The sequence below is a fragment of the Terrapene carolina genome, unplaced genomic scaffold (genome assembly GCF_002925995.2).
Source record: "Terrapene carolina triunguis isolate 2854851 unplaced genomic scaffold, T_m_triunguis-2.0 Scaffold33715, whole genome shotgun sequence".
Lineage (NCBI taxonomy): Eukaryota > Metazoa > Chordata > Testudines > Emydidae > Terrapene > Terrapene triunguis.
The window spans coordinates 6,021,868-6,045,072 of NW_020698066.1; the positions used below are offsets into that span (position 1 = coordinate 6,021,868).

The 23,205-nt window shown below is 42.6% G+C and overlaps 1 protein-coding gene across 3 annotated transcripts in view; it reads left to right on the forward strand.

Annotated features, from left to right (window-relative positions):
* The window catches only part of LOC112117185 (septin-7), a 140,037-nt gene that overhangs the window by 71,361 nt on the left and 45,471 nt on the right, over window positions 1–23,205 (forward strand). For all 3 annotated transcript variants that reach the window (XM_026663456.2, XM_026663455.2, XM_026663454.2), the window contains exon 4: window positions 12,984–13,090. In XM_026663456.2, coding sequence (XP_026519241.1) covers window positions 12,984–13,090 — 107 coding nt within the window. The remainder of the gene's footprint in view (window positions 1–12,983; window positions 13,091–23,205) is intronic.

Here is a 23,205-nt window from a genome sequence, read left to right on the forward strand (position 1 = left end):
CTATGTCTTGCTCTTAGTACAAGCAAAATGCTTTCCTAACTCTGGTTTCCTGGCCCATGGTGCCTCTATTAAATGTCCCTATTTCTGGCTGTCAGTGCTCCAGAATCTCTCCACCTCCAGTTCCCACCCAGTGCTGAGGTTCTCTCCTTTGCGTTCTGATGTCTTGCAAAACACAGCAAGTGCCAGTAGCAACAGGAAGATCTCTCAGGCCTTGACTATACTGGAGCTGTACAGCGCTGCAACCTGCTGCACTCAGGGGTGTGAAAACGCCCCCTTCCGAGCGCAGCGAGTACAGCGCTCTAAAGCGCCAGTGTAATCAGTGCCTGCAGCGCTGCACGCTCGCTCGCAGCGCTGTAAGCTATTCCCCTCGGAGAGGTGAAGTACTTACAGCACTGTGAGAGAGCTCTCGCAGCGCTGGCGGCGCGACTACACTAGCGCTTCACAGTGCTGCTGCGGCAGCACTGTGAAGTCCTGAGTATAGCCAAGGCCTCAGAAAAGCCTCCAGTCTTGTCAGGAGACAATTTCACTTTTCTTTGTTTTGCAAATATACCTGCCGCAGTCAATCTACAACTACACAAGGTATAGTTAAACAGCTCCCATCTTCTATCCAAGCATCAAGTAAGGTTTAATATGCTAGGGAAGCAGACGGTAACCTGGGCCTTCCAGAATAACAGCTGGAACCACACTATTGTCTATGGTTAGTTCTGTGAACAAAAGTTCCATTTTTTTTTGTTGCACAAAATGGAATGATCCTGTCACCTTACCAAACCAGCTCACATTAGTTTTAGTGAACCTTATCAACCAGGACTTGCATGACAATGGAGAAATGCTTGTTTCTTTTGGCTAGCTTAGACCTGCAGGGGATGGTGACAAACAATGGCGCCTATGCAATTTGGGAAAAACAAGTGTTAAAAGAAGTCAGTAAGGCCTGGTCTACACTACGGGGTTAAGTCGAATTTAGCCGCGTTAGGTCGATTAAAAAATGAATACGTCCACACAACCAGCCTAAAGGGCTCTTAAAATCGACTTCTATACTCCTCCCAGGCGAGGGGACTAGTGCTAAAATTTACTTTGCTGGGTTGAATTTGGGGTAGTGCCGACACAAATCGACGGTATTGGCCTCCGGGAGCTATTCCAGAGTGCTCCATTGTGACCGCTGTGGACAGCACTTTGAACTCCGATGCACTAGCCAGGTACACAGGAAAAGCCCTAGGAACTTTTGAATTTCATTTCCTGTTTGGTCAGCGTGGTGAACTCAGCAGCACAGGTGACCATGCAGTTTCCCCAGAATCGTAGAGCGTAGAATGTTTCTACGTTCCCCGTATCATCTCCGTCCCTGAGGTTATCGCAGATTAGAAGGTGAAAAAAACGCACTCACGATGACATGTTTTCCGAGCTCATGCAGTCCTCCTGCATTGATAGGGCACAGCTTAATTCAGTGGCAGAGGCCAGGAAAGAATTAAGTGAGCGCGAAGAGCGGAGGCAGGACGCGATGCTGAGGCTAATGGGGGAGCAAACGGACATGATGAAGCATCTGTTGGAGCTGCAGGAAAGCCAACAAGAGCACAGACACCCGCTGGATCCACTGTATAACTGCCTACCCTGTGCCCCATGTTCCATATCCTCCTCATCCAGACGCCCAAGAATGAGGGAGGGGGGGGAGGGGAGGCTCCGGGCACCCAGCCACTCCACTCCAGAGGATGGCCCAAGCAACAGAAGGCTGTCATTCAAACAGTTTGATTTTTAGTGTGGCTACAATAAGCAATGTGGCCTTGTCCTTCCCTCCTCCCCCACCCCACCCAGGCTACCTTGTCCGTTATCTCATTTTTTTTTAATTAATAAAGAAAGAATGCATGGTTTCAAAACAATAGTTACTTTATTTTGAAGGGGGGAGGGTGGTTGGCTTACAGGGAATTAAAATCAACAAAGGGGGCGGAGAAACACACACAATTGACACACCGAAGCCTGGCCAGTCATTAAACTGGTTTTCAAAGCCTCTCTGATGCAACAGCAGCAGTGATGGTGAGATGAGCAGGCTCCATGCTTGCCGTGGTATGGCGTCTGCACGGGTAACCCAGGAAAAAAGGTGCGAAACGGAGGGAGGGGCGACTGATGACATGTACCCAAAACTACCCGCGACAATGTTTTTGCCCCATCAGGCATTGGGAGCTTAACCCAGAATTCCAATGGGCGGTGGAGACTGCGGGAACTGTGGGATAGCTACCCACAGTGCACCCCTCCGTAAGTCGATGCTAGCCACAGCAATGAGGATGCACTCCGCCGACTTAATGCACTTAGTATGGACATATGCAATCAACTGCATAAAATAGATTTCTAAAAATCGACTTCTATAAAATCGACCTTATTTCGTAGTGTAGACATACCCTAACTGAGTTTGAGGATCTGGGGTAATAGCCCCAAGAGTTGATCTACCAAGACCAAACTAAACAGCTACTGATGGTAGCCATGCAAGGTGGCAAGCTGCAATGTGGCAGCATCCACATGCTTCTTTGAGGGGGGTGTCTCATGATGGTCCGTGCTGCAGCTCCGGGGTGTGCTCTGCAGCTTTCCAGGAAAGTGGCCTTCCACATCCTGAATTTCTGCAGTTGCTGCTGGTCACCTTGGATTGGCAGCACTCCCTTGAAAATGGTGCTGGCTAAATGTATGTATTTTATATTTATATTTATATTTATATTTATATATATATTAATATATATTTATATATATTATCCCATAATATAATAATATGGGATATCATCAAAAGGAATCCATGGGATTTTGACCCCCAAGTCCCAGAATTTTCCAATAGCTTCCTGTAGGTATTCCACAATCCACCACAATAAACAACTCATGCATTGAGCCTAGCACTAGAATATTGTATCTTGAGATACTTGCCCAGAATGCTATGCACTTATTTTGAAAGAGTCCAGTGTTGTGTGAAAGGGGGATCTGGATGCACAGGGGCTTTTTGGGGGATTCTGGGTGCAGTGGTAATTGGACTCTGCAGGTGGGTCTAGGTGAAGGTTGATAGGGCTTAGCGGGGGGGAGGTCTGGGTGTGTGGGGGGGAATAGCGCTCGGCGGGGGGGTGATCAGTGGGGTGGGGCTCCAGGTGCAGCTGGTTGGGGCTCGGTGCGGTGATTGGGGGTGGCTCATCAGTGTGGTCCAGGTTCAAGGGGAGTGGGGCTTATCGGGGAGGTTCTGAATGCGGCAGGGGGTGAGGCTCGGTGGGAGGATTTGGGTATGAGGGGGTCTGGATGTATGGGGGTTGGGCAAGTGGGGGGAACAGCTCCCTGCACAGATATCACTCCCCCTGCAACTGAGAAGTGATAGATGCAGGAAGCGGGGTGTGTGGGGTTGGCAGAGCTTCCCGCAGCCAGGGAAGAATTCTGGGGGTTGGTCTGACCCAGCCCTGGCTGCTGTACAGGGGAAGAGGAAGTCCCATCCGCCCCAGCATAGCTGGGACTAGCAGCTGAACCTGGTGCAGGGTAGGAGCCACCAACCGAGTCTTTCCCAGTCCCACTTCCTGCCCCACAGTGATTTATCTCTCTGCCGGCTGCCTTGGGCACCTGAAACATACTGCTGGGGAGGGTCGTATGATCGCTCTTGTGGCTTCCCTTTGCTTCCCTGTCAGAAAGTCATTTGTTCTGTGGGGAAGCAAAGAAATCTGCAGGGGACATAAATTATGTGTGTGCGCAGTGGCGCAGAATTCCTCCAGGAGTAGTATATTCAGCATGCTACTGTTAGTGATGATCTTCTCATCTCATTTGACTCTCCATAGAACAGCTTTTCTAAAAGCACAATGCAGAGTAATACATGAGCCATACATATCGGCAGAATCAATCCTGTATCTTAATCAGTTTTTCACGAATAACCTCAAGGACATAGTATTCATGGAGCACTGTATTGCTTCAGATTTTCACAGAAGTCAGGCAGCAGTAGTGTTTAGTGGATAATACAGACCTTCATCTGTGACTTATAATTTCATTTAATTTACAAATTGTAAATTCAAATACAGCTATCTTGAATCTTTCTGCATTCTTTAGGAATGACTGTACAGGAAAGACTGTGTAAAGTTGTTGTAAATTCTAGTGGTTTTTTTATATTTTTACATCCCTGTAACCAGGAAACCTAGGAAGGGTGCCCTAGAATTGAGGAAGACTTCATGACCACATCTCTTGTCACTTTTGTTCTGTCTAATTCACTCTGTGCAGGCAATTAAAGTGTCTGCATTCAATACTACCATTCACACAGGGAAAAGGAAGTTTGAACTCTGCTGCTTACTCTTTTTAGGTTCCTAATTCCTTCAGCTCAGGCAGCAGTTGTCCCAAATCAAATGAGCTCTGAAGCCTCTGGGCAGGGCCTGTCCTTCTGTATTTTACCCTTTTTTGTCTTGATTTCCTCTTTTTCCATTTGGCCCATTCCCTTCTCTTTTCCAGCTCCCATAAATAAGCTTTTATTGAATTTATCCTTGCAGCATTACTGCTGGTGAAAAGCTAAGAGTAAGATCGTAGGGACAGTGCTTACTATGGGATTTTTCTATATAAATAATCACTACCCTAGCGTTCTGCATTATCCCATATCCAGTTTAAAACCTAAGATGCTTCATAGGTAAGTTTTGTGTTTCTTTTAGTTTTTTCATGCTTACAGGTTAGTATTGACACCTTTTTTTGTGCACTTGACAAATAGTGTACATGTGCCTTTGAAACAAGGCACTTGAGCAAGAGTAGAGTAAAGTAAAGAGAAATCATCCAAGACTTCAGTTTCCCTTCTTCTTTGGAAGACTGAAGCTTCTGTATGCAAAAGCCTTGTCTGGCTCGCCTCAGCTGTTACATAAAATACTCTATTCCAGCATAAGATTACATCTGCAAAACTTCAGACAGATTGGTTAGTTTGGCAAAGGTATATGTCAAAATAGGTCTGTGGAAGTCCTGTTTCAGTCTTTAATATGGAGAGAGCAATATGTGTTTTTAAAACGCTGTTCTAATGGCTGCTAAAGAGATGTCGCTAACCAACCCTCACCGCTTCATGGATTCTCTGAATTATTTAAATGGTATTTATGGTTACAGTGACTTCCAAGTGTCTAACAGCAGCCTTGCTTTGAATTTGAAGGTAAGTTTTGTGCTCTTGAAGAGGTTGATAGAACTGTTCAGTGTGCACTGAATGTCAGAACCTTGATGTTGGCAATGTGACTGCCCAGAGGCAAAAGCAAAGTTCATCTGCCATAGGCTTCCCTGCTGTTGTGTTGTACCAGAAAGTTGTTCATGGCTCCAGCCAATGTGATTTCTCTGAAACTGTTAATTTAAGAACAAAGATCAATAAATGGAGGTTTAGATTGTTCTTGGTTTTTTTTATATATTTGTATAGAATGTTAATCTAAAATGCTGCAAGACTTTTTACAAGGCCATGTGTTCTGTAAGGAACTATAGACCTATATTTATGGGAGAAACTCTAAAATGTGGCACTGCGTGATCCTTTGTCGTTTGTAGCCACATTATTTAAGTCCAAATTATCTTAATCAAATATACCAGTACAGTGACATTAACGTATGTATTCATGTATCTTTTAAAATGTATTTGTGAACACGAATGAATCTCGGTGGAGAGGTTCGAGAATAAGTCTTGGAATGGAAAGGGTCTTGCAGTCTTACCCTGATGTCCCCTATAGTGGCTTGGTTTACTTACCATAGCATCATTTACCACCTGTGTGAAGTGGCTTGTTCTAGCCTATCTTTCAGTACCTTTTCAGTCTCTTCTGCTTCTCATCCACTTTGGAACCTACACCAAAAAATTAATATAGCATCTCCTACTGAACTTTTACCTATGCATGCAGCTTCATTCCTGTGCAAAACTATCTGCTGTGTGCTGCAGCTGCGTCAGAGCCATTATTCAGGACATCAGGCATTTCCATACAGCTGCAGGCACTGTGTGCATACATGTACAATGAGTTGTGTAAGGATGAAAAGACATGAAATACATTATTTTTTATACTGTCTGACAGTGTGATATAATTATTTTTTCCTGTGGCTTATAAGTGCCAGTTTTATATTGATGGGGAATCTCTCATGTAAAAACATTGTCTAATGGAAAAATCATCCAAAAAAAACCCCCTGAGAAAATATAGTGACACCTGCCAAAAACAGAATACATACATCTGATTTTAAATAAGCGTTAGCGGAAAGCATATTCGGTGGATTTATATTGCTTTGTAATAGCACCAAATACACACCATACCGAAACTATTAAATGCACTAAGCAAAATTATCTGCTTTACAGGCTTGAGAAAAGAGATTTATGAAAGTGAGCTGCTCCTACCATCCCTATAATTTTAAAGCATTTTACGGGGGGAAAATCTAACTAAAATTCAAATAGGTCTAAATACAGTTCTCTGCTCAAAATGTAGTGGTGTGCTAGGATAAAATTTCACATATTGTGGAAAATGAGTATAACTTTGCTCTGTAGCATTCATAATCAACTTTTATCTCCAGTGGGTTAGCATTACAAAATGTTGGCCACTGTGAAATAAAAGCTAATAAGTTAAATGTTAAATACTGCAATGAGCAGGAGGAATTTAAATGTTTGTGAACCTGTATTTCATATCATTCTAGATTGGATAGCGTGGTTCAAATTAGTTACTATTTTTAGTGGGACTAATTTATACCCTTTAAAAAAACAAAAAAAAACAAATCCTAATTTATTTTATGTTTTGATTATAGAAGCTTAGATGCCAATGCTTGCAAAAACAAAACACCCTTTTCATGGGGACGAGTAGCTCCTAGCCAATCTTCTAGTACTATTTGGAACTGGAAAAGCAATTTTAATGTCATTCATATATTAGAATTTTAAGACCAGATTCCCAACTGTGGAGCAGGTAATGGCATATAAAATCAGTGTAGCATATAGTCAATGAATTAAACTGGTTACCTGATAGATCTCAAAACATAACTGTTAGTGGGGAATCATTAAATTAATTTCTAGTGGGATTTGCAGGATTCAGTTCTTTGACCCAACACTATTTAATACTAGTGATCTGGTTAAAAAAATGTATATTTGCTAATAGTTTGCAGAAGACACATTGGAGTGGGGTTAATGATACATCACTTAGTGATCTGGTTCACTTTATAAGGTGGATGCAATCAAATGTGTTTTAATATGGTCAAATGCAAGGTCTTGTATCTGAGCATAAAGAATGTAGGCCATGCTTACAGGACAGGGAAACTATAGAAAGCAGTGACTCTCATGAAGGGTTTAGGAGTGATGGGGAATAGCCAACTAAAAGTATGTTTCCTGAAGATATAGCAGGAGAGATCTCTAATATAGTAGACTAAGGCAAAACAAAAATCCAAAGGTTGGAAGTTGAAACTGACATTCAAATATGAATTTATATACACACACAACAACATAGTCATTGGAACTACTTACCAGTGGATGTGATGTAGTTTCACTTTTTACTACACTTTCATGTTCTTGGATCCTTTGTTTTCTATTTAAAAAAACAAATCAACTTTGCTTCCCTTTCACGGATGGACTTCCCAATGAGCAGTATTGAAGAAGGCAAGAGGTGTTGAGTGGTGAGCAGGAGAATATACATTATGGGTGGGCTAGTTGGTAGCTTGCAGACTAAACATGCTTCCAACTCATGTATTGATTCTCTTTAATTGCTGGGGAAGCAGGGTGGTCTGCTGTACTTTTTCTCATCCCAGAGAGGGACTGATGATGTAATCAGAATCTGCAAATGAAAAGGGTGGTACAAGGAAGTGAGCAGTCAGAAATACAGTTGTCAGTGATTCCAAGCCTGTGACAAAGTTGTCAGATGTTAATGGTCTTATTTTGTCATGTATTCTTGTAATCCCTTCCTGATCCATTCTGCTTTGTGGCCAGGGCTAGCTAACTCTCATTCATGCCTTTCCCTGGCTCCTCTCTCTACCCAAGTCTACCATCTAGTGAAGAACAAAGGTATATAGAAAAACTTGGTGGTGCACAAATGTCAACCTACTTATTTTTCTAGCAGCTTCAACTCAAGCAACCTTTTCCTTAGCCCCACTACAGTAATGGAAAGACCAGACCTGCAGGGGCCTAAAGCTTTAGTATCTGAGGAGCGGAAGTTCAGAGAACGTTACCTTATATAGGATGAGCTTGTGGTATCCCATCAGATCCCTTAAAACTTCAGAATCTTATTTCCACATGTTCAGTCTCGATGTTGACCTGGCAAGCCAAGGCAAATAGTTTAGCAAAGATTTCTGTGTTTTATGTTCCCATTTAAAAAAAGCTGAGGCATTTAGAACAGCAGTACATTTTGACTAACCTTAAAAAAATATATATCATTGACTCTGAAGGGAGCCCAGAATATAACATACCAACATCTTTCTGCAACCCATGCAATCGCTGATATTTGTTAAAGAACAAAGTGTTTTGAGATTCTTCCAGTGACCTGAAGGTGTAACATTCATAGTACCATATATACTCGTTCATTAGTCCGTTCATTTATAAGCCAACCCCCCCCGCCCCAATGTATAGGTAATAGCAAAAACTGTATGACCCTTTCATAAGCCGACCCTATATTTCAGGGGTTGGAAAACGTTGGCTCCCGGCCCATCAGGGTGTGCCGCTGGCGGGTCGAGGCGTTTTGTTTACCTGGAGCCCCTCAGCTCCCTGTGGCTGCAGTTCAGCAAACTGCGGCCACAGGGAGCTGAGGGGCTCCATGCCTGCAGATGCTCCAGGTAAACAAAACTACAATGTAGTAGATCAGGGATCGGCAACCTTTGGCCCCCGACCCGCCAGGGAAGCGGCGCGGGCTGAGGGATGTGCTGGCCACCGCTTCCTGCTGCCCCCATTGGCCTGGAGCAGCGAACCGCAGCCAGTGGGAGCCACGATCAGCCGAACCTGCAGATGCGGCAGGTAAACAAACCAGCCTGGCCCTCCAGGGTGCTTACCCTGGCGGGCCGCGGGCCAAAGATTGCCAATCCCTGTATTAGATATTCAATTCAATGATTCCATAGAGTTTTAAAATCATCACATTGTGGTATAGACCCATTTATAAGCCGACTCTCTCTCTTTGATGTGTCACTTTTTTACCAAAAATATTCAGCTTATGAACGAGTATATACGGTAGTTGTCATACATCAGAAAATGAGGCAGTGTTCTTGTGTAGAGAGAAGCCAAAAGGTAGAACAGGACTCCTCAACTTTCCTTGTATACGTGGTTGTATCTTACACAATGAGCAACATTCTGACTTCAGCTCAAATTTTGATCACAGCTTCAGATTCGGTGATCAGAGCCCACCTGTTCGTTGCAAAAGGGTACAAGTATGTGTCTATTAGAAAATAATTATTTGCAAGCACAGTAATTACCAGAACAGTGCTGTATGCACAACAAACTTGACCAACTCTCCCCCCTCCCCCCCCAAAAAAACAAAAAAACCTATCTCATCACTATCTTCAATGCTTTAGCCTATCATTAAGATTTGCTTTGCCTGCCAGACTTCAACTGTTATGGATAGTTTACAAACTTCACTGCAGTGTTAGCTCTAAGTAGAACTTGAGTGTTGCCCCTAACCCAACTCCCGTCTCCACACACAGATCTATAGCTCAAATTAAGTGGCGCTTTAATAGAACTTGAGCTAGTTGATCCGTCAGGGGCTGTGGGTTAAAGCTCAAGTTACAGCTCCTCAGATGCTGGGTAGCACAACTGTAGGTTCAGTGTGGCTGATCTGTAATTTGTGTGGCTTGTCTACGTGGTGGGATAATGTGATCAATATGGGTTGTGATTTCTAAAGGGCACTAAAGTGTTGGACATTAATTGGTCTGTATAGATCCTGCTGGTGCACACTAACAGTTCCCTAGTGTGCTCTTAACTCAGTGCTATTTCAAATAGTAGTACTTTAATGCACACTAGGGAACCTGTAGTGCACACCAATAGGGTCTATAGCAGGGATAATTAATTATTTGTTGTCAAGGTCCAGAGTCCTGAGAAAATTAAAAAAAACAAAAAAACATTGATAATTCAATAAAAAAAATGTCAGAGTTCATTCAAAATTGGCAGTCTGGATTTGGCCTACGGTCTGCCTGTTGACTACCCCGGGTCTATACGGATCAACTAATGCACAACATTGCTGCTCTGTGAAGGCAAGCACTCACTCAAGTTAGTTTTAGATAGTGAGCTCTGCAGGGCTGGATTAAGGCATAAAATAACTAAACTACAGCTTAGGGCCTCGCAATATGAGGGGCCTCTAAAAAAGAAAAAACTGACTCCATTTCAAATTTTATCAAAATCGGTTGATAAAAATAAAGGAAATATGGGAAAAAAGATTCTCTCTAAATAGAGACATTTTCGTTCAAATATGACAAATATACACATCTGGCTACACAAATACCCTTACCCTATCTGTACCCTTCACTAATTGTTCATTATTGATAGGCAGGAGACCAGGGCTGAGGGAAAAAAGATAATTGCAGTTGTAAAATTAGTATTTCTACAAGTAAGTCTGCTATCAGTCTTCTAAGGCAGTGTTTTGTTGGCCAGTTCCTACTGGTAAAATTCTGACCGTGCCTTCGTAACTTATTTAAATAAATAAAATCTCACTGCTGATAACATCGGGGAAAATGTGAGGTTGGAGACAGCAGTGTCATGAAGCAATCCTGCCAAGCTCATACTCGTATGGAACTCGTCCTAGGAGTGATATCATGTATAGCATCCCCGTTGGCCGGTAATGGCCAGAAGGCAGCCATCTTTTGTTTATGGGCCAGCATGCTAAGTCGTATAGTGCCTTCACTCCTGATTTTCTTCGTTTTCTTAAGTGTTAGTGGGTTCTTTCTTTCTTTTGATCTGTACATATGTGCAATTGAGTATTTTAGTGTGCATTCCGCTTTCTGCTTCATGCACTATCCAGGCTTCACATGATTGAGTTTGCAAGTGATCAGCTTATGGGCTTGGGTCGAGTGGATCTTGATGAGGATAAATTTGTGTTGGCTTCCCTCTATCAGTTTTGGGAACCTTCCCAGTAAATGTCGGAGAGTGCTGACAAAAAGAAATAGAGGGTTTTGAGAGAAGGGAAGGAAGATACACATATATATCAAAATATTCTGAGTACTTGGTGAGCAAGTTATTTCAAACTATGTGCACATATGATTTATAGGCTATTTAAAGCCTATAATAGTCATTATATTTGCTTTAATATAGGCTAGTTTTTCTCATTTTCTCAATGTCTGTCTAGAGATTACCAGTCTTTTTGTCTGGTAAATTCTCTCTCTCTCTCTTTCGTGCATATAGCTTGTTGTCACTCTGTGTGTCCGAGGTGTTTACTCGATATAAATTAGTGGTCCTGGGGGAGACAGGATAGAGAAGCAAATGCGAAGAGAGATGTCTGCCTAGAAAATTCTGCAAGAAAAGCTACCTGCCCTGAGCATTCTGTGCATCGAAATGACACACTCCGTAGCTTATCATTTGAGGATCTCATCAGTGACTTTGCTTTCCAAAAATCACAAAAGAAAATGTTTTAAATTTCAGTGTTAAAATTAATGTGATGTGCAAACAGACATACTGCAGGTTGTACTGCTTCCTTAAGTAAGCTGATCTGTGTAACTGTAACTGCTTTTGTGTTGTAGATCTAAAGTTTTCATATCTACTAATTAAGAAATCATAGATGAAAATGTTAATTTGAAACTTTTATAATGCAAACAGGCATATTGCAAGACGTGTTTTAGTTAGATTATTATTCTAGTCAATTACAACTTTGCCTTTGTATATATGCAAATGTAAATCTTTCGTGTTCATATATTCAATGTCCTTTTTTGTGAAAATAATACATTATTTTTTTTATGGTATGGGGCCTCTTACACTTGACATAGCTTAAGGCCTCAGAATGTCATTATCTGGCCCTGGAGCTCTGGCTACTCCACTCACCCTAGCCTAACTTGCTGTGGAGACAAGCCCTTCGCTGCAGTTCATAATAGTAATAAGCAATAACGTGAGCTTTTGTTTTGACAATTTTCATATTCATTTACTTGCAGAATTACTTCTAGGATTTTTTGCCAAGAATCTTTTACTCTGAAATGTTTCTAGGATGGCTTTGTAAATCAACCAGCAGTTACTGAAAAGAGAGCAGTGCAGCTGGTTACTCCTCCCTTAGAGAAATTGTCATCAGTGGTTTGAATCCAGTCTTTATTGGCTTAAGAGCAAATTTCTCTGTCATTGCCTTTGCTTCAGTCCCCCCCTTGAGTAGCACGGTGTACCAAGACTTGAAGCAAGCCGCAAACCTGACTAACACACACTTTTTTTTCTGTTCACATATCAGTGAATGAATGTTGTAATAGTTCTTAAGTGGTCGGTTTTAAATTTTTTGCTGTTGTAAAGACAAGGACTTAATTTATAAACTGTTTTAGTGGTTGATGTACCTCATACCCTGCTTCTGTGGATCTGTAAATAGGCAGAATTTTTATGGGGGTTTGTAACCTTCATTTGAATTGGCAATTACTTCTACAAATAGGTTAGCAGTGCCTGCTTTATTGTCACTTACGAGCAAATTGCAAAAATAATTCCCATGCAAACCATGTACATTTGGAACTGCATTCTAATTACTTAGAATCACAAGAGCTACACCAAAGTAACAATCTTTTGTTATAATAAAACCATTGCATAAAATTTTAAATAAGGTAGTTCCGCTGGTACACTGTACTTCCAGTTCCAAATAGGTAGCCTGCTTAGAACTTCACATAGCAATGTCTTGTGTGTGTATTTTATGACGGGGGCAGAGAGGGGGGAGGAAAAGTAGCAAAGTGCATTCAGCACTTACGACTGTTCTGGGATGCAATGTGAAAAGTAGATGCTTGTAAACTTAGCAGTGAAAGTCTCATTTTGCAATGTAAAATAGCCATGGTCTGTTTCCTCTGAGCATATGATTGAAGCTAGGAAAGATTGAGATTATAAAAAGTGCGTACTATGTGTGGTGATTCTAATTGTATGGACTAATACTTTCCCCTTTCTTCTAGGTGAATCTGGATTGGGAAAATCAACATTAATCAACTCGTTATTCTTAACAGACTTGTATTCCCCGGACTATCCAGGTCCTTCACATAGAATTAAAAAGACTGTACAGGTATGTGTGTAGCTTGTTTTTTGTCTTGTAATTTGCAAACTGACAATAGTTTGAGATAGTGTTTTGAAGTTAGTGTCCCAAAGAAAAACCTGGCTTGTACTGTAAGCTTGTTCATATTTCTATCTATATTTTTTCTTTATAATAAATCAATAACTTGCATGTATAAATAAGCTATTTTTCTATTGTGTGGTTGCCACCATTGCCAATGATGTGATCAAATCCCTCAGCTATCTGACAGGTGGCCACAAATCTCACTGTAGGTCCCTGATCCTTCAGTCATTCCAGTTGTTCCTGTTCAGAGGCAGGCAACTCTCTGTAGAAGTGAAGCTATTGCTTTGTAAATGCATGGCTTTTTCAATATAGATTCAATAAACGCGTTAGGTTCATGGTTTTTATTACTCTCCAAAGTTTAATGTCCTAAATGCCTTTCCTGTTTTCCAGTTGCCTTTTGAAAAAGAAGCCCTGTCTATCTTCTGACCTCTCCCCATTCCAGATTCCAAACCATCCAGCCCAGTCCTTTTCTCCTCTTTGTGCCACCCAAGTGCAGTTGTCTTGTTAAGATGATAATCTCGGACAAACTGAAATTGCAGTCATTCTTACAGAGGAACATAGCCTCTTGAATAGCTTTGTATCTTATCATTACACCAAAATGTTACAATGCTGTAGAATTTAGTGTTGATGAAATGTGGGAGCTGGGGTGAGACACTTGTTGCAGAATTCAGGTTCAGTGTACAAAACATGATAGGCATACATGTTAAAAATCGAGACACCTTTTTAACCATAACGAAAAGACTTTGCATTGTTGTGGAAAAAGTTAAATATATGCCAAAAGGTCTAACTGACCAAGGCAGGATATTCAGAGCTTTATTGAGGGGAACTGAACACTTCCTCAAATGCATTGCACTAAATTAAGTTATACAGTGCAGTTCTTCAATTTATATCCTTTCTCGTAATAGTTTTGGCCATATAAATTGTGTAGGGTTTCATATTGTTTTATTTACAGGCTTGTCATGTTGTAGTAGAATCCCAGATAACTAAGTGCAGTTAGCAAATTTAAAAACTGGAAAGTTATATTCAGGCAGAGGAAACTTTACCAGTAGGTAATTACATTTAAATATTTCAGACCAAAGATGATGATGATCAAAAATTCCTAATTTTTTGTATGCTATTTTCTTTGTATTATATTGCCAGTGATTAATCATGCTTTAAAGTGATACCATAATTTAAATAACATTTGTCTTTGAATTTTATCTACTCTTAAAAATAACATTTAGGTTTACTAGATCTGAAAGACTAATGCAAGGCAAATGTCATCTAGTGTGTTTACACCAATAATCAAATCCTAATGATGTAACATGAATTTAAATTATGTAATGTGTGCAATATAAGAGTATGCTTAAAACCATGGTTGGCTAATAGTAGTAATCTTGAAAAGAAGCAGGATGATGTATTCATATCTTATAGTGATAATTCAAAACTTTCTATTCCCTCAATAACTAGGGAGGATGTTAAACAATGACTATTAATCTTTTTAAAATCAGCAGCACTGGATAACTTACACCAAGAGTAGCTCTCTGATCTACTAATTTTGACTTAACAAATCTTGGAACACTGGGGAAGTTCCAGAGGATTGGGAAAAAAGTTCATGTTATGCCAATATTTAAAAGGGGGTGTAAATGAGATGACCCCAGTAATTTTAGGCCAGTTAGCATGACATCAATCTTAGGAAAATATCTTGGAAAAGCTAATAGTGCTTGACAATCATGAGGCAGGTTATTGGTTATAGTTTTTTACTTGCAGTATTACTTCTAGGATTTTTTGCCAAGAATCTTTTACTCTGAAATTTTCCTAGGATGGCTTTGTAAATCAACCAGCAGTTACTGTAAAGAGAGCAATGCAGCTGGTTCCTCCTCCCTTAGAGAAAGTATGTCATCAGTGGTTTGTCAGACATATAGATGAACATAATTTGTTGAGGAAGAGTCAACATGGTTTTAGTAAAGGGAAATCATGCCTCACCAATCTACTAGAATTCTTTGAGGAGGTCAACAAGCATGTGGACCAAGGGGATCCAGTGGATATAGTGTACTTAGATTTTCAGAAAGCCTACGACAAGGTCCCTCACCAAAGGCTCTCATGCAAAGCAAGCTGCCATGGGATAAGAGGGAAGGTGCTCTCATGGATTGGTAACTGGTTAAAAGATAGGAAACAAAGGGTAGGTATAAATGGTCAGTTTTCAGAATGGAGAGAGATAAATAGTGGTGTTCCCCAGGGGTCTGTTCTGGGACCAGTCCTATTCAACATATTCATAAATGATCTGGAAAAAGGGGTAAACAGTGAGGTGGCAAAATTTGCAGATGATACAAAATTACGATAGTTAAGACCCAGGCAGACTGCGAAGAGCTACAAAAGGATCTCTCAAAACTGGGTGACAGGGCAACAAAATGGTAGATGAAATTTAATGTTGATAAATGCAAAGTAATGTACATTGGAAAGCATAATCCCAACTACACATGTAAAATGATGGGGGTCTAAATTAGCTGTTACCACTCAAGAAAGATCTTGGAGTTATTGTGGATAGTTCTCTGAAAACATGCACTCAACGTGCAGCGGCAGTCAAAAAAGCGAACAGAATGCTGGGAATAATTAAGAAAGGGATAGATAATAGGACAGAAAATAACATGTTGCCTCTATATAAATCCATGGTATGCCCACATCCAGTGGCGGCTCTGTTTTTTGCCGCCCCAAGCACGATAGTCAGGGAGCTTTCAGTGGTGCGCCTGCGGGCAGTCCGCTGGTCACGTGGATTCAGCGGCATGCCTGCGGGAGGTCCACCGGTGCTGCGCCTTCGGCGTCCCCGCCGCCGAAACCGCGGCACAGTCGGACCTCCCGCAGGCATGCCGCCGAAGGCAGCCTGACTGCCACCCTCACTGCGACCGGCAGGCCGCTCCTTGCGGCTTGCCGCCCCAGGCATGCGCTTGCGCTGGTGCCTGGAGCCGCCCCTGCCCACATCTTGAATACTGTGTGCAGATGTGGTCGCCCCATCTCAAAAAAGATATATTGGAATTGGAAAAGTTTTAGAAAAGGCCAACAAAAATGATTAGGGGTATGGAACGGCTTCCGTATGAGGAGAGATTAATAAGACTGGGACTTTTCAGCTTGGAAAAGAGACGGCTAAGGAGAGAGATGATTGAGGTCTATAAAATCATGACTGGTGTAGAGAAAGTAGATAAGCAAGTGTTTACTACTTCTCATAACACACGAACTAGGGGTCACCAAATGAAACTAATAGGCAGCAGGTTTAAAACAAATGAAAGGAAGTATTTCTTCACACAACGCACATTCAACCTGTGGAACTCCTTGCCAGAGGATGTTGTGAAGTCCAAGACCATAACAGAGTTCAAAAAAGAACTAGATAAATTCATGAAGGATAGGTCCATCAAAGGCTATTAGCCAGGATGGGCAGGAATGGTGTACCAAGCCTCTGTTTGCCAGAAGCTGGGAATGAGCGATGGGGGAATGGAACACTAGATGATTACCTGTTCTGTTCATTCCCTCTGGGGCACGTGGTACCAGCCAGTCGGTAGACAGTATACTGGGCTAGATGGACCTTTGGTCTGACCCAGTAGGGCTGTTCTTATGATGCAATTATTAAAGGGGGGCAGTATAATTTATGCTAGTCAAGGTGACCTTGGAAAATAGATCTTGTCAAACAAATTAGATTTAACGTTTTTGAGATCACAAATTTGGTTGGTAAAGGTACTGTTGACATAATATATCTAGAATTCTGTAAAGACTTCAGGCTTGTCTACACAGAGTAGCAGTGCAGCCTACAAGCATGTAATTTTTAAACATGCCCATGTTTGAAACAGCACTGTGTTAAAGTGCACTAGTGAACCTTTAGTGTGCACCAGCAGGGTCTACATGGACCAATTAATGTGAAACATGTTAATGCGCTTCTAAAACCATATCTTCATATGGCATGTTACCCCACCATGTAGACAAGCCCTTAGTCCCTATAATAATCTGAGTAAAAAGCACTATACAAAATCAATGTATCCCATATTAAATGGATTAAATAAAAGTGGGTTGCTCTTCCAGTGCTTGTTCACATCCATTCCACATTAGGTGTGCCCGCGCCGCCTGCACGAGTGTCGGAAACTTTTCCCTTAACAGCTCCCGTCGGGCCGGCAGGGCCCCACCGAGTGGCACCACTGCACCATGCATATATACCCCCGCTGGCCCGACCCCCTCCATTTCCTTCTTACCGTCCGTGGTGGCGTTGGAACAACCTCTTGCTCTCATACGAGAAGCAATCCCTTAGCCTTAGAGTAGCTGTTATCAGTTAGTTAGCATTCCCTTGTTGTGGACACTTAATAAATTAGGTGCTTGGAGACTTCCAGCACCTGCCCCAGGCCACGGGGCATGCCGCAGGCCCACAGGTTTAAGGCTTGCGCCACATGCCGCAAACCTATGCCGGTTAGTGACCCCCACGACTCCTGTCTATGTTGCCCGGGGGAAGCACACCAAACGGAGCGGTGTAAGATTTGCAAGGCGTTTAAGCCAAGAACAAAGAAGGAGAGAGACTTTCGTTTGAAGCAGTTGTTGATGGAGACCATGCTGGAGCCACTGGGCCTGGAGCGCCCAACGTTGGCTCCAGGTTCCTCGGTGCGGAATCCTTGCTGTGGTGGCAGTCCCAGATCGTGGTTTGCGAAGGCATCCCCTTTGCCGCACAACAGCTGGACCTGACGCTTGTGACAGACACGTCAGACCTCGGATGGGGTGCTCGGCTGGCGGGCCTCAGGACTCGGGGCTTGTGGTCGGAAGCAGAACGGTCGCTCCATATCAACGTGAAGGAGCTTAGAGCGGTTCGTTTAGCCTGCCAGACCTTTCACGCCACTCTGAGTGGTCACAGCGTGACAGTTCTGACAGACAACACGACTGCCATGTTTTCTATAAACAAGCAGGGCAGAGCCCGTTCCTCGCTGCTCTGCCACGAAGCTCTCCTCCTCTGGAACTTTTGCAGAGCCCACACCATTCACCTCGAGGCATCGTATCTCCCGGGGGAGCGGAACAAACTGGCGGACTACCTCAGCAGGTCATACCGCATGCACAAGTGGACGCTCAGAGTGGACGTCATGTTTTTGCTCTTCCGCAAGTGGGGGTTTCCCCGGGTAGACCTATTTGCCACCAGGGGCAACTCCCAGTGCCCGCAGTTTTGCTCATTCCAGGGTTGCAGCCCGGGCTCAATAGCCGATGCGTTCCCAATCCCGTGGGGAGGGGGATTGAAATACGCCTTTTCCACGCTCCCTCTAGTGCACAAGGTCCTGCTCAAGGTGCGCAGGGACAGGGCGACTGTCATCCTCATCGCCCCGGCCTGGCCCTGCCAGCACTGGTTCACTAAGCTCCTGGAGCTGTCGTTGGAAGCCCCGGTAACTCTGCCCCCACACTGGGACCTCATCACGCAGGATGGAGGGCAGCTTCTCCACCCTGACCTGCAATCGCTGCATCTCACAGCATGGAAGCTCTGTGGCTAAATGCTTTGGAGAGCCAGTGCTCCCTTCCTGTGCAGCAGGTTCTACTTGGTGGTAGGAAGCCCTCTACCAGGGCGACTTACCTGGCCAATTGGAAGCGGTTCTCGTGCTGATATGGTTCCCAACAGATGCAGCCAGGCCAGGCCCCGGTGCCGGCTATTCTAGAGTATTTACTGCATCTCAAGCAGCAACGGCTGGCCTCATCCTCGATCAGAGTGCACTTGGCGGCCATTTCCGCCTTCCACCCGGGGTTTTCAGGGGGCTCGGTGTTCTCCCACCTAATGGTGGGGCAGTTCCTTAAAGGACTGGAAAGGATGTTCGCTTAGTCACGCCCCCCAGTCCCTCCATGGAATCTCAACCTAGTCCTCTAAGCTCATGGGGCCCCCGTTTGAGCCCCTCGCTACCTGCTCCCTCCTCCACCTTTCCTGGAAGGTGGCATTCCTGGTGGCCATCACCTCGAAGGGTATTTGAGCTGAGGGCACTCACCTCAGAGCCACCCTATACAGTGTTTCATGAAGACAAGGTGCAGCTCCGCCCGCACCCCAAGTTCCTCCCTAAGGTGGTCTCTCCGTTCCATCTCGGCCAGGACATTTGTCTGCCAGGTTTTTTTCCCAAACCCCATGCGGACCCGAGTCACCGCAGCCTGCACACCCTGGATTTCCGTAGAGCATTGGCGTTCTACTTGGAGCGCACCAAGCCCTTTCGTAATCTACGCAGCTGTTTGTGGCCATAGCTGAGAGGATGACAGGTCTCACGGTGACGGCGCAGCGAATCTCATCGTGGATTACGGACTGTATTCGGGCATGTTATGACCTCGCAGGTGTTCCGGCCCCGGTGGTCACGGCCCACTAGACCAGGGCGCAAGCAGCTTCCGCGGCTTTCCTGGCACAGGTCCCAATCCAAGAGATCTGCAGGGCAGCCACCTTGTCATCGGTGCATACCTTCATGACCCACTATGTGGTCAACCAGCAGGCTCTGGAGGACGCGGCGGTTGGCAGGGCGGTCCTCCGATCGATTGTTCCATGACGCCTACCCTCCTCCAAAGGTAAGCTTGTGATTCACCTAATGTGGAATGGACGTGAACAAGCACTCGAAGATGGAAAAACGGTTACCTACCTTCTCGTAACTGTTGTTCTTCGAGATGTGGTGTTCACATCCATTCCACCACCCGCCCTCCTACCCCTCTGTCGGAGTCACCGGCAAGAAGGAACTGGAGGGGGTCAGGCCAGCGGGGGTATATATGCATGGCGCAGTGGCGCCACTCAGGGGGCCCCCCGCCGGGAGCCACTAAGGGGAAAGTTTCCGACACTCTTGCACGCGGCGCGCGCACACCTAATGTGGAATGGATGTGAACAACACATCTCGAAGAACAACAGTTACGAGAAGTTAGGTAACCGTTTTCTCACTTGAACAGTGTACATGTTAATACAACCAAATGCAATGTCATGCATTTAGGAACAAATATAGGTTATGCTTACAAGATGGGAAACAGAATATTGGAATACAGTGGCAATGAAAAGGACTTGGAGTTAATCATGGATAGTCAGCTGAACATGAGCTCCCATTGCAAAGCTGTACCTAAGAGGGCAAACATAATCCTTGAATGTATAAGCAGAGGAATATGAAATATAAGTAGGGAGGTGGTATTACCTCTGGATACAGCATTAGTGAGACAGTTATTGGAGTACAATGGCCAGATCTGGTGTTCATGCTTCAAAAAGGATGTTGACACATTGGAAAGGATTTAAAAAAAATCTAAAAATATGATTCAGGATCTGGAAAACATATTTATAATGAGAGACGGAAGTCCAATTTTATTTTTTTCAAGAGAAGGTTAAGATGACTTGGTCACTGTCTACAAGTACATACATGGAGTACAGATTTTCGTACATGGCTCTTTTAATCTAGCAGAACAGATTATAATGCAATCCTGTGGTTGGAAGTTGAAGCTAGATAAATTAAGACTAAAAATAAGGTGCAATTTTTTAACAGTGAGGGTAATTAACTATTGGAACAAGGCAGGGTAGATTCTCAATCACTTCAAGTCTTTAAATCAAGATTGGATATCTTTCTAAAAGATGTGCTGTAGTGCAAAACAGAATTTATGGGCTTGATGCAGAAATTACTGGATGAGGTTCTTTTGTCCTATTATGCAGGAGGTCAGACTAGATTATCAAAATGGTCCCTTTTGGCCTTAAAATCTGCTAACTGTATACCTGAAAACTATGCCTCTTTTTTACTCCACCAGTAAGAATTCAGTGAAATCAAATGTCTTGTGGTTGAAGAGGATTCTAACTTGATTTATGTTCATACAAATTGAAACACAAATGGAAACTGGACATCCATATGGTTTGGAAGTAATTAGTCCTCCTCACTACTCCACCACACTTGTTTAAATTTGTTCAGTCTCTGTTCATATGCTTAAATTAGGAGTTCCCATAAGGATGTGAAATTTATATTGTAATGGTATGAAGGGCATTCATCCATTTAGGATCCGTTGCTACCCTTATCTGGCAGTCTGCTTTTTCATGTACAACTGTATCTTGTGATGGCTGAAAAATCAACAAGTATTGTCGCTTAATTCAAATGTCATTTAGGTAAATAGTGGAAAATATTAGAATTGTGACCTTGAATGTTATATGTATTAGAGACTCCACTGGCTGATGATATTTAATTGTGATTCCAATTCAACTATTATATCTAGGTAGAGAAGGTTCTTGATCTATTAATATAACGTTTCACATGGCATCAGCATGTGTCCATATTCATGCTCATGTTGGGTGATCTTGGGGCAGATTTAAATAGTGAATTGAAATTCAGCATGTTCAGGGGCTCTAAGGTTTATCATTCCCAGTTAATACCTATACCTGAGCTGTTCCTTGTTCATGTGGATTGAAACATTCTTATTAGAAATTACACTTTATTTTTCCTGCTCCTCGGTATCTTGTAAAAACCATTTATTGAGTAGGAGTTAAGGTGATTAGAATAGAGAAGTTTACAGTTCATACTTATGCAGTTAATTTTGGCAGTGCTTGACAATCACGAGGCAGGTTATTGGTAATAGTTTTATTTAACAAAAAATGAAAAATAAGTTTCAGTCTAAGGATTCTTTTAAACACAAAAAGATTTTCAGTTTCCACTTTGCAACTTACATCAGTCAGGACTTTGGCAATGTTTTACAAAAATTATGCAGAGTTGATTTCAGGTAAGTTAATTCAGAAGAAACTATAAAGTAAGCGATCTTATGTAAAATACACTTAATTTGATCATCAGTTAAATATTTTAAATGGTGTGTGATATAGGAATGCTTGATCCAATAGTAATACAGTAGATGCTCATTAGTAACCAACATATCGGTGCCCTTTTGCTTTGTTGCTCCTAAGTGGCTATTGCTGTCATGGGGAGTGTCGACAATTCACAGTCGGGAAAGTGTTCCCAGGGGAAATGTTTCTCAGTAAGCAGTGGTTGCTCTTACAAAGTGTTGCTGCAAACAAGCGTCTACTGTAGTGAGACTGAGACTTGTATTTAGTTTGATAGGATCCAGTGTAATAGACCAATCTGACCTGCTTAACTAAAGTGCATGGGAAAATGGTTATTTGGAATGGATTTGTTAAGAAAAGTTTTAAATTCCAGGACTTGAACTAATTTGTTTTTCATTAATCTCTTGGGAATACTTGTAAAACCAGATGATAGGATACAGTTGGATTCTAAATGTGAATGACACTAGTTTACAGTTGTCTGGATCTGTTCCAGATGTTGCTGTGTTCTGAGATTTTGGCCATGTATGGACACAAATTCACTTAGTTCACTCGGTGATTGGGCCTTGTCTGGTTCCACCTTTGGAGGGTGGGGTGGGAGAATCCAGGCTTGTGTACCTCCTCTCTTGATCCATTTGTCAGGGTATCCGACCACACATTGTGGAATCTGTGTAGGGTTCCAAGCAATAGTGTTTGTTGCTTGCACTTAAGGCTAGCCATGCCAGTAATATTTTTTTTTTTTCTGTTTAGGCACAAGTGAGGGTGTCCAAAATGTAAAATCTATCCTTTTAGTAGCCAATATGATTCAGGTGTGGAGATGCTTCTGTTTATTGCATAAATTAATTCACACTTTTTCTGATATTTCATAGTTTTGAAGATGTAGAGGAGGCTAAAAATCATTCTTAGGATTAAACATTGAATCTTCCTCAGCAACTTGGCTTTCTTTGCTCTTATTTGAATAATGTTCAGTGTCTTGTCTCTGCAAGACTATTGTTTCATTTTCTACAAAGTTTATATTCTAGATTTATTGGTTTATTAAAGGTATTTATCCATTTGTTAGTGACTCACTTTAAGTTGGATCATGTGGCAAATGGTTGCAATGTGTCTTGCAGCTGACTTCAAGTGTGGTGATTTCACTGTGTTCTGCAGTTAGCTATGTATGTGTAAGAAACCGCTTTGCATCACTGACATGCTCTGTACCCTAAAATAGCAAAATTGTATTACATCATGTAATTGGTGAGGAAGCCCATCCAAATAACAGAAATTGTTCGTAAAAGTTCGGGCTTTTAGTCATGTCTGTCATTGAGGCTTTTGTGAAAGTGGTACT